Here is a 19,770-nt window from a genome sequence, read left to right on the forward strand (position 1 = left end):
AACTCTGAGATTGAATTTATAAATGGAACAAAGATTTACACAAAGTACGAAACACATGACAAAATGAAACTCGCAAAACTGTGAAAGAAAAACTACTCGAAAGCCTTAGGACTGCTCGTGAGAGTTAATGCATCGTTACTCATGGAGATCTACGTAACTGTGCCCTCTGAATTGCAAGTGAGATTAACATTAGAGATTTCCACGTTTATTCGACCTAGTTAAACAGATTCGGGAAATTACACAGAAAAGTAAGTCGAAAAATAACGGAGTTTACTTCAAGTAAACTTGTAAATGAGAAGTTATTAATACGTAATACTACAGAAAAATCCGTAGCTGTGGTGACCACGAAGCTTCTTGTTATCCCCTAAACTGCCGTGTATGAAGCCAATAAGTCAGGTTTCGTGCAAGAACTGCATTCAAAGCGCTTTTTATCATTTCGGGCAAAAAGAGAGACAAAGCCCTTTGTGCAGTTGGTGAATACCAGGACACATTTGTATATGACAATACTAGTGAGAAGTATCAGTGGATTACTGTTTCCTCAGCTCTATGCTTGTCTTCAGGGACCTCAAAGGAAATTAGAACCAAAAATGAAAATAAGGACTGTTTAGTTGCAAGATCTTGTAATTGACGTAGCAAAACCTGGTAAAATGCGAGAGAATAATTTGCAATATTACATCCGAAACGTCTTCTCATCTGTTACAGCAAATAATTCACTTCAATTGTTGGACTCTTGGTCTTGGCTTAACATCATGTCTGTTTTTAGGAGGTCGAGGAAAAGGTACAGCCTCTCGATGAAGAAATTTTTCGACACTATGAAACATTTTTCAGGAAATTGTTGGAGAATATGATTTCTGATAGCTCTTTGTCGTTTCAGGTTTACCACCGGAATTGTATTGTTAAACTTCAGTCGTTTGTGCAATGTCAGTTTGCATCACCATATTTTACGACATTGATCTTATATGCTTAGTGCGCAACACTACGTGCAGAACAACAGCCACAGTCATTTCTTACTCCATCCCAGTTCTGTCTAAATAAAACTATTACTTATTGGGACGTGCCTAAACGCTAAAAGTTTTATCACCTGTGCTGGTTTAAACAAAATGTTTGTTTTCGTCATCCACAGACACTTCGCATTTTGGTAATGACTACTGGAAATAATCAAGGAACTGTTTCATTGTTAGTAAGATATGCATTATACAAAAATTATCATAAGAAATGTGATACAGAAATTATAATAAAATATTTCATATCAACATATTATGGTGGAAGTCCTCTGTATTGTAGCATCATATACTGCCTTGCTTTTCTTTCCTCTGCTCGTCACTTGTGTAACAGTTACATCTGCAACAGTTTATCTGACGATATGAACTGCAAGATGTTCAAAAAACTAAGAGGCTGAGACATTTTTGATATGGTTTAAGTGCTTAAAGTTCGCGTGTGTGCACCTTAGACTTCCCGCAACGGGGCGCTAGGTTTTCTGATTATTCGCGGATCTCGGGCCATAGAGGATGGGCTGTACAAACCGCTTTTATAAGCGGTTCTTCATGTGGCAAAAAAAGAGTATCTTTAACATTAAAAAAATACTTGCAGAACGCCTTAACAGCTAAAATGTTGACAGTGCATTACTTTCAGCGTATTCTTAGCGCATAAGAAATTTCAGGTTACATTTCGACATGTCGAACTGGACCATACCCTTGTTACTCCAGCCACATTAACACTTAGAATCGTTGCAAACCTGACGGAGAGACAAATCAATAAGTTAACATATTTTGCATATTTTCAATCAATAATCTCATATAGAATAATGTTCACAGGTAATCAATCACCTTCAAGAAAGAAAGACTTCATCGCTCAAACATGTTCTGCAAGAATAATATGTGGTACTCACCCACGATCACTACTTTACAGTATACTTATTCCCTCATGAAGTTTGTTGAAAATAATCCACAGCAGTTCAAAAGGAACAATGATGTACATAATTACAGTAATCAATCACCTTCAAGAAAGAAAGACTTCATCGCTCAAACATGTTCTGCAAGAATAATATGTGGTGCTCACCCACGATCACTGCTTTACAGTATACTTATTCCCTCATGAAGTTTGTTGAAAATAATCCACAGCAGTTCAAAAGGAACAATGATGTACATAATTACAATACCAGAGGGTAAAAAGGCATTCATTATTCCATATTAATGTTGCCTTTAGCACAAAAAGGGGTATTGTATTGTATGGAACTAGGGACCTAGAAATGACGGAGAGGGTTCGTCCCCGCCGTAGCCCACAGTGGTTCACAACCCTACAACAGGCTATGGCAGTCCACTCACCACACCGCCGCCCCACACCGAAACCAGGGTTATTGTGCGGTTCGGCCCCCAGTGGACCCCCCGGGAACGTCTCACACCAGCCGAGTGTAGCCCCAATGTTTGCGTGGTAGAGTAATTATGGTGTACGCGTACGTGGAGAAAGTGTTTGCACAGCAATTGCGAACATAGTTTAACTGAGGCGGAATAAGGGGAATCAGCCCACATTCGCCAAGGTTGATGGAAAACCGCCTTAAAAACCGTACTCAGACTGGCTGGCACACCGGACCACGACACTAATCCACCGGGCACATTCGTGCCAGATACTGGCACGCCTTCCCACTCAGAAAGCAGTGTGTTAGATCGCACGGCTAACCAGGCAGGCTGAATAGGAGTTACTAACTCACATCTGTGTATTTAACATAAAAAACTGATAAATGTTCAGCATGTAGCCATATTTGCAAATTAATTTGGAATGTGAATGTAAAATGATTTATCGTGTAAATGATCCATGGAATTTGAAACTAAGTAACTTTCAGACGTGTCTGAGTACTGCTTTACCATTCGTTTAAAACACGTGCGGCAGGACGGTCTTGTAGTTGCCCCGGCCTGACTTGCTTCTTGTGACGTAGCTGGGTTGGAAGAGTGAGGACTTGCCTTCTCGCTCTTCAGTTAACCAACGGTTGTCAGACAGTGTGGTCGAAAACAGTCTGAAAAGCTTGTTTATTTGTTTATTTATTTAATTTTTTTGCATAGAGTCAACAAAAATGATGACTATTGCAAACGTCAGTGTTGTTTACATAATTATGAAGATGTTAAAATACAAACAAAACAAATAGTTGACATAAATTAGAAAGACTATAAAACAAGCACACAAAGGGAATGTGGTGTCACAGAAGTAGGTATTCAACTAAAATATTTCTAATTTCTAATACAAACTATAAGATCATGTGTTTTCAACTTAGAATTCAGACAGAGAGTACAAACATTTCTTTGCCATCATAGGCTCATAAGTCTTTTGGAAATTTGTTAAACCAGATTTGACCACTGATGTATGGGCTGCAATCTATTATTTTCAACTTTGTTCTTTGCCTAGAGTAACTATTTTTATTTCTAGTGTTGTGGTCGTGTATGTCATTGCATCTTCTTGATTCTTTTTGATGATTTACAAAAAATAAAATTACCTTGTATTAATACAGGGAATACACTGTAAGGTATTTATGTTGCACAAAAATCTCTCTAATAGAATCGTTATGACCCAGATCATGCATTATTCTAATTGCCTCCTTCTGCATCAACATTACTCTATTGAGATATGTATCAGCAGCACATCCCCAAAGTTCAATGCCATAATTTAGGAAAGGATATATTGTTCCATAGTAAACAGTTTGAATAGTAGAGTTTGTAACTATTTTGCAAGATAACTGAGTATATATAATCCGCTACTAATCTTTCCACACACAAAGTTAATATGCTTTTACCACTGCAAGTATTTGTCTAAGTATAGGCCCAAGAATTTGCAGCTATTAGTGTCTGCTACCTCAATTCCATATGTATTATTTATTATAGTTATTACTCCATCTGTTGCAGAAGATGCAAGTTCACAGGTATTTTTGCCAAAAAACAACAGAGATGTGTCATCTGCTTAGCTCACTATTATGGAGTTTTGTGGCTGGGTGACATCATTCACATAGACTAAATGGAGAAAGTGACCAAGAATAGATCCCTGGGGGACTCGTTGTTTGACAGTTTCATTAGACGACTGGGTGATTGCAACTTGGTCATTAATTTGGTATGTTAGCTTTGTGCACTGCTTCTGGTTTGTCAAGTAGTAAGTTAGCAGCAGTATTGCTGAATCTTTTAAGCCATATGCCTGGAGTTTCTTTATTAATAGATCATGTTTAACTGAACCAAATGCCTTGATAAGATCAAGGAATATGGCTGTTGTCAGATTTCCTCCATCTAGTGCACTATATACATAATGTAAAAATTCAGAGATTGCTGTGATGGTGCTGTAGTTTTTCCTGAAATCATGTTGTGTTTCATTGAGTAGGTTATTTGTTGTGAAGTAGTCACCGAGTTGTGAAAGCGAAACATATTCAACGATTTTACTAAATATGGGGATTAATGATATTGGCCTAAGGTTTCAACCTGTTTTTTAGATCCTTTCTTGTATACTGGTTTTACTACACTCATTTTTAATGAGTCTGGGTAGGTGTTTTCCATAATACAGCAGTTAATGAGATTGGTAATAGGTTCAACTAATTCTTTGTGGCACATTTTAACTAGGGCACTAGATATCTCATCCCATACAGCTGAGTGCTTGGTCTTTAATGTGCAGATTATTCGATTTATTTCATGTTCACTCACAGTTCTGAATTCAAAGTTTGTACATAGGAGTGAGCAAATGTTATCTTGCTGTTTTGATCAACAGGTTGAGTTGGAAAGCTACATGGAGTGATGAAATATTTATTAAAAAGGTCACAGGTTGTTCTTGGATCTTCTATTAATTTTCCCTCATGCAATAAGCTTGTTTCTTTTGTATTCACATTTGATGTTGCTTTCTGGCATTGACTGATGAGCTTCCAAGATGCTTTACTCACATTGTCAGATTTAATGATTGTATCACTGTGCACCTTTTTCCTGAAATTCGAAAGCTCTACCGTAAACATTTTCTTGGCTTTACAATACTCTTCCTTAAGGATGATATCCTCTCTTGATTTATAAAGAAAGAAAAGGTCATGAACATCCTGCTTGAGTTTAATCAAAATACTTGGTAGTTTCAGCTTTGGTTTCTTTCTATGTATTAGAGTCCTTTTTACATCATTAAATGAGCAACAATGATTAACATGTCTCAAAATTGTTTTATAGAATTGATCCCATTTCTTGTTTGAGCCTTTTACCTCATAAACACAGTTCCATTCCTCCTGGGCTAGTTTATGTTTAAGGCGAGTTGTGCTGTGATTGTTCAAGATTCGTTTCTGTTCAGTGACATTTGTTGCTTCTGCTGCTTTTACACCCGTGTACTCAACAGACTGACAATAGTGGTCAGAGTAGTGAAATTCTATATTTCTGTGACTAACACTGTAAGTAGCAAGTTTACTGATTATCACATAATCTATTCTGCTGGAAGTGTAGTTTGTCAGTCTTATATCAGTGTCTATTATGTTTACAAGGTTATATAAATTCAGTATATCTGTTAGCCTCAAACTAGGCATGTCGTGAGAGTTTGCATTAATATTCAAATCCCCAAGTATAGTAAGATTACTAGGGCCACTTAAACTAATTACTGGTCTGCAACTATTAAAAAAGTGAGACACATCTGCATTTGGTGGATGATACATTCCTACTACTTTGCGCTTTGTATAATTACTACACTCTCCCTTCAATTTAAGAGTAAGTTCAGTAATTTCTGGATTTATTTCACTACTGTGTTTATCCAGGAATGACATTTTACTAGTAATTAGTGTTTCTTGGACAAAAATAGCCATCCCACCACCTTTATGTAGCTGTCTACAGTAGCTGTTAGCGAGAATATAACCCTGTAATTTGCAAAATATTAATTCCTCAGCTTTAAGACCATGATCAGTAATCACAATGACATGGGGGCCATGTTCTGTCACAAAAACTTGTAGAACGTCTAGTTTATTTCTGAGGTACTGAATAGTTATGTGTATTGGTTTCAGGGCGTTTCCTATCTGCTACACTACTATATTGTACCGACCAGCTTGGCTCTCGCGAAAAACCTTGTCTTCAGTAACAAGCACATTATTCCTTTCGTTCCATACTAGTTCTTTGGCTGGAGTGTGAGACTGAGGGCTAATTTGTTCATTTACTAGGTGTGCTAATTTGGATCTTCCCTTTTTGTCCATGTGAAGACCGTGGGTTGTAAAACATGACCTATCAAATATGCTTACAGCAACTAATTTAACATTAGGGAAATTTGTACAAAAACTTTTTAAATCGTGTCTCTTGCTATAATTAATTACAATAACATTTGTGCTGATTAGAAGAAGTAATACTCTTAGATAATTCTTTAACATTGTGACTGCATTATTGCAGTATATGTCGTTAGATCCAGCACAAATCACAACTGAATCATTTCTAACATGTTTATTACTTACGACAGGTTCAGTAAAAAAGAAATGTTGTGTGACGACGGCCTCCCGTCGGGTAGACCGTTCGCCTGGTGAAGGTCTTTCAATTTGACGCCACTTCGGTGACTTGCGCGTCGATGGGGATGAAATGATGATGATTAGAACAATACAACACCCAGTCCCTGAGCGGGGAAAATCTTCGACCCAGCCGGGAATCGAAACCGGGCCCTTAGGATGGACAGTCCGTCGCACTGACCACGCAGCTACCGGGGCAGACGACAGGTTCGGTAACGTCCTTGAAATGTGCACCAGGTTTTACGATGCCCGTGCTGCACTAGTGTCTGTCGAGGGAAAGGGAAATTTTATCAAAATTCAATGAAGGCGCGGTTGGGCGATGAAATCTGGGGCCGCTGGCAGAGTGCGGTAACAGTCGACAGCCAGCGGGCCAGGCAAGGTAAACATGGCACTCACGGGCGCAGAGCTGCGACGGCGGTATTGCACCCACGATTTGTTTTGAGTGGAGCAACAATGTGGCAGGAAACTGCAGCGTTCCTTTAAGTTATTGCGATGTATGAGGCGGGGAACTAGGCCAGAGCCAAGAGTGGCGATTTGTAAGTGGCTGGCGTGTGGAAATTTATCCCTGCCATAGTTCCTGTCTCTCTCTGACACTACGTCAGAAGCGAGGGAGAAACCAATATAAATAGACGGGCAATTTTAGCTTGGGACAGAGTGTGCCAGGTCAGTTGAGCATTGGGACAGACCTGTGCTGGTCTATGCTTATAGGGGCCAGTCTGGCAGCAATGTTATAAGTATTCTGCAAAAACTTGTACTTTGTTTCTATGTACTTGTTCAGGCTATATTCCGCCTCTGGGGACACAACACCGGGGCAGGACGGAACGGCAGCCTGGAACTTGGAGATTGCACGGTCTGCCTGAAGGAGGGCAGTGACAGCGGTCTGCAGCGGGTCCAGCAGGGGCTCAGTTCCACTAGAGTCTACGGGCTACGTTCGCTTTCCACCGGGCTCCGGGCGAGACGTACCCTGCGGGAGGCGCAGTAGCGCAGCGACAGTGACAGAGATGGTGGCGGGTGTTGCCATCTGGCAAGCACCACTATCGGCAACTTGCGGCACTGCATCCAGGAAGGAGCGGGTTCGAGTCCTGTCCTATCCTAGGAGCAGTGACGGCCCCAACCCACGGGTGACCAGTACACCCACCTTCGTCCCATGGTCGGACAGCGTAGGCTAAACGTGGTGGAGGGTGGCGATGTCCAGGGACTGTAGTAGTCTTCAGAATGGCGGGCAGCAGAGCGGCGTCGGTCGCAACGCCCGGCGACCGGGAGAGGGCGGCCGACGTCCATTAGCGGGCGACGTTGATGATGGTAGCAGCAGCGTTGGCGTACCAGGAGTTGATGAGCCGGCTGGACTCGCGGGACAGCACGTTGTATCACTCTGCACTACCCCTCGATGCCCTTAACTCCTGAAAAAATACGGAGCGTTGGGTCCGGGCTTGAGCTCTGCCAACTGGAGTCTCGGGTTCGACTCACTGACCCCGCAACACCCATTACATTGTGTGTCGGATTTATTTTCAGTAATTCTTGGGCTAGTCCCTTGCTGTGGCTATCACCGAAGATTTTGATTTTCCTTCTAATCACTTTATTTAATTTACAATCACTAATTACATTAGGCACTTCACTTACGTTTCTTAAACGAGAATGTGCATATGGCTTGGGAGCAATTTGGTTATTTGCAAAGTGAGTTTGTTTGCCATTTTGGGCGTAGTTATTAGATAGGTCGGCGAATTTGTTGATGTGCACTGACATTGAGGAGGAAGCACCGGTTTTCACATCTTTGCACATTGTCTTACCCCGCCATTGCCGTGCAGACCAATCAGAAGTACCGGTACAGTTAGAAACAACTAAATTTTCTGCTTTCACAATACAAGAATAACGGGTGTCCGACTTACACGGATTTATTCCGTATTTCGCGTGCAGTTTTTTCACTTCATCCTGCAAGAGTCCAATAATTGCAACATACGAAAGGTTTTCCTTTTTGATACCTTCGATCGTCCTTGCTGCCTCACAAGTACACGTTTCTTGAACATTAACGGTTGCTGCTTTTTGTTTTCAGGCTACACAGTTGCACGTGGTCGCGTAGTTATCGTCACTTCTCACTGAGGGGTCAATCTTTCCGCAGCGAAAATGAAATTTTTGATTACACTGAAGACCGACGAAGCCACTTTTCACAATTTTCGCGCACTTTTTGCAATATTGACACGTCATAACATTATTTTCGAGGACCTCTACATTCAAAACTTCCGCAGCTGACGCCATCTTGAGTGGGTGCTTGGTTTCCCAAAGCCAAACAAGAGAGTGATACACAAACTGGGCGTGGACGGCAATAAGGATCGAACCCAAACCAAAAGCTGAGTAGTTTCGTGCGCTGTCATTCACGCTGAGACAACAATTGATCCTAATTACGTTTACCTGGCTACTTGAATTTGCACGCTTGTGTGACTTCAATGCTACACTACTGACCATTAAAATTGCTACACCAAGAAGAAATGCAGATGATGAACGGGTATTCATTGGACAAATATACAGGGTGATTCAAAAAGAATACCGCAACTTTAGGAATTTAAACCTCTGCAACGACAAAAGGCAGAGCTAAGCACTATCTGTCGGCGAATTAAGGGAGCTATAAAGTTTCATTTAGTTGTACATTTGTTCGCTTGAGGCGCTGTTGTCTAGGCGTCAGCGTCAGTTGATGCTAAGATGGCGACCGCTCAACAGAAAGCTTTTTGTGTTATTGAGTATGGCAGAAGTGAATCGACGACAGTTGTTCAGCGTGCATGTCGAACGAAGTATGGTGTTAAACCTCCTGATAGGCGGTGTATTAAACGTTGGTATAAACAGTTTACGTCAACTACCCGAAGCGATGGATCGGCCGCCAGGCAGCCCGTGACAGAGCACTTCATCACTGGCCTCCAAGAAGCCCTGATCTTACCCCTGCGATTTTTTCTTATGGGGGTATGTTAAGGATATGGTGTTTCGGCCACCTCTCCCAGTCACCATTGATGATTTGAAACGAGAAATAACAGCAGCTATCCAAACTGTTACGCCTGATATGCTACAGAGAGTGTGGAACGAGTTGGAGTATCTGGTTGATATTGCTCGAGTGTCTGGAGGGGGCCATATTGAACATCTCTGAACTTGTTTTTGAGTGAAAAAAAACCTTTTTAAATACTCTTTGTAATGATGTATAACAGAAGGTTATATTATGTTTCTTTCATTAAATACACATTTTTAAAGTTGTGGTATTCTTTTTGAATCACCCTGTATTATACTAGAACTGACATGTCATTACATTTTCACGCCATTTGGGTGCATAGATCCTGAGAAATCAGTACCCAGAACAACCACCTCTGGCCGTAATAACGGCCTTGATATGCCTGGGCATTCAGTCAAACAGAGCTTGGATGACGTGTACAGGTACAGCTGCCCATGTAGCTTCAACATGATACCACAGTTCATCAAGAATAGTGACTGGCGTATTGTGACGAGCCAGTTGCTCGGCCACCATTGACCAGACGATTTCAATTGGTGAGAGATCTGGAGAATGTGCTGGCCAGAGTAGCAGTCGAACATTTTCTGTATCCAGAAAGGTCCGTAAAGGACATGCAAATGCGGTCGTGCAATATCCTGCTGAAATATAGGGATTCGCAGGGATTGAATGAAGGGTAGAGCCACGGGTCGTAACACATCTGAAATCTAACGTCCACTGTTCAAAGTGCCGTCAATGAGAACAAGAGGTGACCGAGACGTGTAACCAATGGCACTCCATACCATCATGTCGGGTGATACCCCAGTATGACGATGACGAATACACGCTTCCAATGTGCGTTCACCGCGATGTCGCCAAACACGGATGCGACCATCATGATGCTGTAAACAGAACCTGGATTCATCCGAAAAAATGACGTTTTGCCATTCGTGCACCCAGGTTCGTCATTGAGTACACCATCGCAGGCGCTCATGTCTGTGATGCAGCGTCAAGGGTAACTGCAGCCATGGTCTCCGAGCTGATAGTCCATGCTGCTGCAAACGTCATCGAACTGTTCGTGCAGATGGTTGTTGTCTTGCAGACGTCCCCATGGGTTGACTCAGGGATCGGGACGTGGCTGCACGATCCGTTACAGCCATGCAGATAAGATGCCTGTCAGCTCGACTGCTAGTGATACGAGGCCGTTGGGATCCAGCACGGCGTTCCGAATCACCCTCCTGAACCCACCGATTCCATATTCTGCTAACAGTCATTGGATCTCGACAAACGCGAGCAGCAATGTCGTGATACGTTAAACCGCAATCGCGATAGTCTACAATCCGACCAATATCAAAATCGGAAACGTGATGGTACGCATTTCTCCTCCTTACACGAGACATCACAACAACGTTTCACGAAGCAACGCAGGTCAACTGCTGTTTGTATATGAGAAATGGGTTGGAAACTTTCCTCATATCAGCACGTTGTAGGTGTCGCCACCGGCGCCAACCTTGTGTGAATGCTCTGAAAAGCTAATCATTCGCATATCACAGCATTTTCTCCCTGTCGGTTAAATTTCGCGTCTGCAGCACGTCATCTTCGTGGCGTAGCAATTTTAATGGTCAGTAGTGAATTAACTCGGAAGCTACGCAGTGTGTCGAATTTTTTTCGTGACAATTACTTCCCAGCACAACCTAACCTGCAACACCCTCACTAGCTTTTCAGATTGTTTTTTGACCACCATGTATAGTTCCAGCCACGATACTAAACTTTGATGTTCAGAAAGGATTATTTTACACGGCGAGCGTGCCGTTTTTGGCGAAGTAAGCAAAATGGAGTAGGAAAGGGTGAATTTGAATGTCCCAACTTGTACTTAAACGTGAAACGCGTGATAGTAGTGCACTTAATACTGAATTACAGCTACCGCTTTCCTTGCAGCATTAGTCCAAAACTTTTCGTTGGCTTCTATTTTAATTAAAAAGAAAATTTAAATGGAGAACATTATGTATTGATGGCCTACATAATCTGAAGAAAGGATAGCATTTACACTCTAGTTATTAGCAACCGGAGATTTTGTATTTACTTTAGTGATTATTTCACGTTTCAGCAGCTGCTATATGTCATACAGTTACTGATTTCTGTAGTGATATATGTTAAGCTCTTCAAGTATTTAATTTAAGTATATAAAGGAAGATGTCAATAAAATTTGATTAGTGAAATACATTCGACATGTCAAATAGACTACTTGTTAAAATCTACTATATAGTTCATTAGAGGAGAGATAGCGTGATCCCAAGCCATTCTTGTTTATTATAGAAAATCTCTGACAACAGTGGTACATCGGCCATATAATTGCAGATACCATGTACGTAAGCAACGATAATGATCAAGTCTTTCGTATATATTTAATTTTAATGAGCGTAATGAATACACATTCGCACTTGTATACTTTCAAGGAAATTAACTCTGCTTCTCCTTTTTAACAAAAAAAAAATCACAAAGCTTTTGTTTATTCACTTCGCTCCCACCTGACGCAAGTATCTAATAAATTTATTGTCTTCCTCGCGTCCCCAGTACGACCTTCGATTGCTTCGGCAGTTTTATAATAATCATATTTCTTTTCGTTCGGCATTTGTGCTGTGGGTAATTTGAATCCCAGAAGCACGTATGATGTCTATAATACCGCACATCTTTCGGAACTTTAAATTCTCTTTGGACCACTCCGCCGCTCACGCAAGTCGTGTCATCGACGAACGTAGACAAAATAGTAAACGAAAGCCTTCCGTTCTACACGCAGGGAACGCGAGTTTCCTTTCGCGGTTCGCTAAACCCACACGTATCAGTCATTTTAGAATTCGGTGTGCACGCAAAGACGTCAAACACGACACTGAACAAACAGATTGCGCGAGTCAGAGTTGTGATGATTTTCAGTCTACACGCTACGAATTGTCTGTGTCCACAGATTCGAACAACCTTGCTCAAACCACCAGTTCCAACTTCCACGTTTGCGCACATCTCATATCTACCCAAGTTTCCGGTCCAGTTGCAAGTTAGTCCACATGCTACAATCTGCGTAGATGTAATGTGCTCAGACAGATGGTTACATATGGATCGGTCTTTAATCAGGCCCTGCACGTGAACTACAATAAATCAACAAACACTGTCCTAGAATAACTATATATTTCCTTTAAGTAAAAAAAATATTGTCCTAGAAAAAATATTTATTCAATCTAATAACGCTTCATGAGGAGAAAAGTCGGATCGTAAACTGATTATGGGAGGCAGGCACTACGTCGAATCTTCGAAGGGATTGTGTAGGGCACTACACTACAAAAGAATTTTTTCTGTATTTCCTTCGTATCTACGAGGATGCTACTATACATTTAACATAGCTTTCGACTGTGCTAGTAGCAAATCGATGGTTTTAGTTAATAACAATGTTTTCGAACATGTAAAACATTAAGGAAACTGCAGTAAGCAATTAAACTTTTCTTATTCATTACGGAGTAACTCAGCAAAGATCCAGTCAAGAACAGGTATGTTATGAAATAAAGATTTGCAACAACAATTCTGAATGTAACCTGCAAATATGGAATATAATTTCTTAACATTGTAGTAGAATGCACGCTATAGGGAGAAGTTAAAATTCGTATTCCATTTGTAGTTAGCGCGCTGTGTTCAGGAATTTGCGCTATTTAATCACTACCCATAAAATGCGCAGAATGGTCCTAGCTTCAGTGTACAGAATTATCAACTATCGTGAATGTTCGTTAGTGCATAAAGAGATATCTCTCTCATTGTTAGTGAGGTTAAAAGTTGAATTCTGTGACTGCATGTTCTAGACAGGAGACAGGTGCCTGCGTCAAGCAAGGTTACATCTTGGTATTAAAACTGATGAACTCAAAGCAAGAAAATATATAAATAGCTTGTTTCAGTCTATAGCAGGAGAAAATAAAGCAGAAATATCTTTTCGATTTTATAAAAATAGAAAGCATCGTACCACTGTTTTCGTGTTGCAATAAACGTCAATTTTTGACAATTTTGCTCATCGTCGTAATGTTGGCATTATGACAGTCCTAAATAGCAAATGAAAACAACAAGCAATGGTAGATGTGTGAGGTTATGCAATGTGATTATATACTTCGCGTGACGGTGGTGTTGATGGATAGTTTTGACAGCATTGTCAGTGCCCAAAGTTTATAGGGATTTGTTGTCTACGCTAGCAGGGTGGCATACTGTTTTGAAATGAGCTGACAACATGGAAAAGGGGACAGTCGCAAAGGTGATAAATGACTTTCTCACGACGACTGCAGGAGAACTTTCACTGTGTAAAGGAGACATTGTACAGGTAATTATAGGTCACAGACAGATGTACTTTACGAATTTCGCTACTTTTAGCAGAGGCGACTGCTTTGCCAGATCAAAAGTGTTCATAATTATAGACTGTTTCTGAATGTTAATAGACCTAATGTTTTTCGTTTAAAGTTAACCATGGAAGACTATAGTGAGACAGAACAGCATGCACTGGCATCATTTATGGGCTGTGTTAGACTTTTACAAACAAATGATTTCATTCATAGATGTATATTATTAACTTTTGTACACATGACAGAGGCATAAAAGCCTCATGCTGGGAGCAAGGAAACTGAGCTTCTTTATTGATTGTAAAATATATATAGTATATGAATGCAATATTGAAATTTGAACTGTCATACTAAAATGAATACTGTAAAACAAAGTAATACGAGGGTCAGTACTAGAACAAATTGCTATTAATAAGTCAACATTGTTCAATGGTAATGGTCAGACAGATTACATCGCATCGTAGGGACTATATATCAAAACCACTTCTAAAACTAAGATAACAGACAAGAGGCATTACACAGCACTGACATTCTAAACAGTGGTTACAAACAATTTTTAAATGATGGGAGCGGCAATGACCATGCAAACTTGCATGGTCATTGCCGCTCCCATCATTTTAAAAATTTTTTACAAAAGATTTTTAAATTTCAACTACCGCTCTCACCAGATGATGGTGTATTGGATGTGAATGGTGGGGAGTGACTATGGGGCAATGTTCAAAGTTACCATGTTATAAATAGCATATATTGCCTGAGGATGCACCGATAAGTGGTGCGGAACCGGTCGCAGATTTAATAAAAATCATTGATACAGCCAGTGCGGAATTTTCTTTGAAAAAACTATTGATTTGGTTTTTATTTGGTGCTGTTGACAGAACAAATGGAAGTCATCGCTTAAAAATGTGTCAACTGTATTGTGTGGTCATGATTGGTAGAGCAGGCACATTTGCTTTGAGCCTGTAGGCCATTTTTTGCAGGCAGACGTGGTAGAATCTTGTATCCACCACTGTGGTTCATAGTGATTGGTTGTTTAACGTTGTCATTCACCTGTCATTCTGTACTCTTGATTGTAAGTGGCTTCTTAACAAGCATGCAGATCTTTGGGAACTGTATGGCCTTGCCACATTAATTTTGACATTTATAACCCACTAATTTGTACAGTATCTGAATCATATGTGATATATATGCTGTCTTAGGTACATATTAAAATATCTTCCCCTTACTGTCCCACCATGTCATGCTATGAACATCACTGCTATGAGTGATATTGAGAATCATGCTTTATTATGACTGTGACTCCCCACTGACTTGTCGATATTGTCTAATAAAAAGTAAAGTTGAAATTAGGCTTGTTTGTTTTGGTCTCCCTCCCCCCACGCCCTATAAAATCTCAGTTATGGTGACAGACTGATCTGTAGAATAGCACAATGTCTAGGATAGATTGGAAGGTAACAGTTTGGTAGTAAGTTGTGATAGCCAACAAATGTGGGCATTACAGAAGCGTTGTATTCCACTCATCTGCTTTGACCCATGACGTCATCAAGATGACGGACACCACTACTTCCAACATGTACAATATGGTGACCATTATGTCACTACATGCACAGGCAAACAAATATAAAAATGATGCCAGAATATTTCACTGCAGCAATAAAATGAAACTAATGGGACAACTGTGGGAAGTCGGGACTTTAAGATGGGGACAGGCTATACACATGACAATATGAAAAACAGCACCATCCCAAAGCAAATATTTTCCACAAAACAAACACACAAAATTCTCAACATATGACATAACACTACAAAATGAAAAGCACAGGAATTTTACATTTCATGTGACCTATATACCTCAAACAGAACCTTTGATATCAAGAAACTAACACATGCAAGTCCAATATGTAGTATCGCAAAATTCTTGTAATCTATATAGCTCAAACAAAGCCAACATCCAAACAACCCCAACCTCTTAACCCCGCTTTTAACCAACCCCAACCCACCTAATACCACTCCTAAACACAACACGCACAAAGAAATTAAAAGAAAAAAAAGAACAAAATAAAATGAATCCTCAAAGATGTAAAGATGAACAATAACAAAAATAATATGTAAGTAAAACCATCTTCAGGGTGGCCAACCGAGTTGTCTTGAATGAAGTCCCTGTCGGATAGATCACTAAATATTTTCATGGCTACACAGCCACATATATAGGTCCCCGGTCCAAGAAGATGGGACTAATCAACTTCATGCTTTCATTACACGCGACACCTCACATAATTAGCAATCAAGCCGAACTACTGTAAAAGCCTTATGGTTGTTGTCATGTCATTGCCCATCGCAACCTGGAATGAATAACTATTAAATTTTTCTATCATATCGATCTCTAACAAAAACAAGAAAAAACTATTACATTGTGGTCTGTAAAAAACATACAGCACTAATCATACTGTCACAAACACATATGCACAAACCCCCAAAACAGTAGGCCTAAATCATTGTAACTCGTTAGTGACACAGCTCACTTTTCCAACTATGGAAATACGGAAGCGTCCGATCCCACCAGTCTGCTTTGACCCATGATGTCACAAATATGGCGGAAACGACCATAAACCACGATTCCAATATGGCGCATATAAAGTCGTTACGTACACACTATGAGGACGAAAATACATCGGAAAACAAACACACACACGTTCCACAAAAAGCCTAATGACGCTAACTGGAAAAGCACGGGAAATAGGGGGTTTTTTGGGTGGGGACAAACTAAATATAAACAAATTTAGACACTCACCCCCATACAAAACCACGCAAAACGACAAAAAAAACAGACATCACAAAACTCCCCAAATACCACTAAACACAATATCATCTGGAATCGGACACTTCCTTTGACCTATATAGCTCAACAGCAGCTCCCGATCCCATAAATTGGGATTGAACACTTCCCTGCTCAACAGCAGCTCCCGATCTCATAAATTGGGATCAAACACTTCCCTTGACCTGTTATCCTTACGACATCTCCACATACAGCCGACCCTGGTCCGAGACGCTGGAACTTTAAGTAGGCCTCATTTCTTCACGACATACTGAACACTTCACGACTTCATCCAAAAATCCGAATAGTTGAAGAAATTTTATTAGAGACAATACACTGTCCGCCATCATAGCCGACAACCGAAAACTGTTGACCCTGTCAGTCATATCCATACCTACCAAAGGCATAAAAAAAATTACCAAAATTCACACACGACGCCACACTCGCAAACTAAACCAAAACCATCACCTAACACACCACCAGAGAGCACCACTGATCGCATCAAAATGACACCTACAAACACGCCACTCTCACAAACTAAATTCTGCGTCGTCGTGACGTCACACACCACAACAGCCTTACATCACAGGTCAAAGCTGACGGGTGGGATCGGACGCTTCGGCCGACCCCCAACTACTTCACAGAATAATTACACAAAGTCAAATGACCCAATACCACACATAACACAAACATCTTCAAATGTGAACATCCACCATGAGGCCACACCACCAAATACGACGACGCTCCATCTGAAAACGTGACCCGACTTGGAAACAGTGTGCCACAGTGACATCGCACAACACAACACACTTACGTCAGGGGTCAAAGCGGATGGGTGGAATCTGATGCTTCCTTTGACCCCAAATGTTAATGTAGAATAAGGGTTTTAACCGATGGACCTATGCTATGTCTGAAGATATGCATTCACTGTGTTTTTAATGTGGTTTTTTGTATTAATAACAAACTGCAAGATAATTTCATAAAAGCTGTATAGCAAACAAATATTATATGAGTAATTTGATGTATATAATGTAAATATATAGCATATCAACTACAAAATACACAGTGTGTGGGGCAGTGTGTAACTCTTACCAAAACTTCAGCCTCTCTTTTGCCTGCTCCTGTCACGCACTAACGCCCAGTGAGCTATTGTCCCATCTGATGTTGATAATATTTGTCAACCTGATAATGATTTAAGATCAGAACTATTTGAAAATAATAAAAATTATTAATATAACTGCTTTTAGGGGTCTTAAGACATCTTTTCTGAACACATTTTGAAAAATGAAGAAATCGAATGACATTTGCTTAATCCACAATCCTTTATTTTGTACATGATTGGTTTCAGAACACTTAAAATTCCATTATCTGGTATATAAAATAAAATCACTTGACCATCTGAGGTCAGCATCACCCCGTCAGCATCACCCCATTATTGTCATAGAACAAAGATTCCATGTCAAAAGGACCACAGATTTATTAAAAATGGTACCCCCGTCCTGTGCTGTGCGACTGGGAACACAAACATAACACTGTGTAATGATTATGTAGTTTTCCTGTTAGTGTTCCTGGTTGCACAGCACGGTAGAATAATTTTTATGGGATTTGTGATCCTTTTATCCCTTTGATGAGGAATCTTTGTTCCATGACAACAGTGGGGTGAGGATGACCGCAGATGGTTAAGTGATTTTATTTTGTACACAAGATGGTGGAATCTTACATTTCCAATACTGGTTGTGTACACAATAAGAGATTGTGGATTAAGCACCTGATGCGCAAGTTCACCATATTACAAAATGGACTTATGCAGTTGTTGCTGCCCCATAAGAACAACTTTTTTTTCTGAATCATTTAAGAGCTGTGGAACACTGCCTGCAGAAAAAGTTTTGAGCACTTGCTTTTAATTATTAAACTAAAACTTGATGTAGAAAATTAATTTTAGAGTAAGTTGATGTAAGTTTGTTACCAGCTGGAGGCAACCATCAAGTTCAGTTAGATGCCATATGAGCAACAACTTGTAATTTGCAGCTTTTATAAAAGCAATATCTTACACTGTAGAGCCTGTGGAAACAGTAAGACAAAACAAAAAGTTCCTCCTGTCCCCATTCTTGTAATGCCTACAGTTTAACAGAACACACTCCCTGCAAACATCTAGTTATATTTATTGGTATGATTAGAATCTCCCCCCCCCCCCCCCTCTCTCTCTCTCTCTCTCTCTCTCTCTCTCTCTCTCTCGTGGAGTCCTTGTATGTACACAAAATATTTGTGACTCAGTATCAATGAAGCTTCTCCTCCTTAACATAATTCACAATAATCATTTAAGAATACTTTACTGGTGCAATTGCATGAATATAACCCAAAGAAATCCTGATCATTTGTAAAGGTGTTAGTGGCACAAAGTTGGTGTCCAGTCACTCATGGATGAGTCAGGAATTGAAACTGAGACTAGCAAAGCTAAAGCAGAAATGCTTAACTCTATTTTCAAATGTTCCTTTACTGCGGAAAATCCAGGAGTATTGCCACAATTTAATTCTTGTACCACTGAAAAGATGAGTGAAATAGATATTAGTGTCAATGGAATTGAGAACAGGTGAAATTGTTGAAATTGAACAAAGTCCCAGGGCCTCATGGAATCTCTACAAGACTCTACAGGGTGTTACAAAAAGGTACGGCCAAACTTTCAGGAAACATTCCTCACACACAAATAAAGAAAAGATGTTATGTGGACATGTGTCCAGAAACGCTTAATTTCCATGTTAGATCTCATTTTAGTTACGGATGAGGCTTCATTTCAACGTGATCAAATTGTAAATTTTCACAATCAACATGTGTGGGCTGACGAGAATCCGCACACAATTGTGCAATCACGTCATCAACACAGATTTTCTGTGAACGTTTGGGCAGGCATTGTTGGTGATGTCTTGATTGGGCCCCATGTTCTTCCACCTATGCTCAATGGAGCACATTATCGTGATTTCATACGGGATACTTTACCTGTGCTGCTAGAACATGTGCCTTTACAAGTACGACACAACATGTGGTTCATGCACGATGGAGCTCCTGCACATTTCAGTGGAAGTGTTTGTACGCTCCTCAACAACAGATTCGGTGACCGATGGATTGGTAGAGGCGGACCAATTCCATGGCCTCCACGCTCTCC

General features: G+C 40.4%; 1 protein-coding gene across 2 annotated transcripts in view; it reads left to right on the top strand.

Moving 5' to 3' along the window:
* The first annotated feature begins 13,534 nt into the window (after positions 1–13,534).
* LOC124722025 (dynamin-binding protein-like) overlaps positions 13,535–19,770 on the top strand; it is a 213,651-nt gene continuing 207,415 nt past the window's right edge. For both annotated transcript variants that reach the window (XM_047247207.1, XM_047247208.1), the window contains exon 1: positions 13,535–13,782. In XM_047247207.1, the coding sequence (XP_047103163.1) occupies positions 13,693–13,782 (90 nt within the window). In that variant the 5' untranslated portion in view covers positions 13,535–13,692. The remainder of the gene's footprint in view (positions 13,783–19,770) is intronic.

This window comes from Schistocerca piceifrons, chromosome X, assembly GCF_021461385.2.
Source record: "Schistocerca piceifrons isolate TAMUIC-IGC-003096 chromosome X, iqSchPice1.1, whole genome shotgun sequence".
NCBI lineage: Eukaryota > Metazoa > Arthropoda > Insecta > Orthoptera > Acrididae > Schistocerca > Schistocerca piceifrons.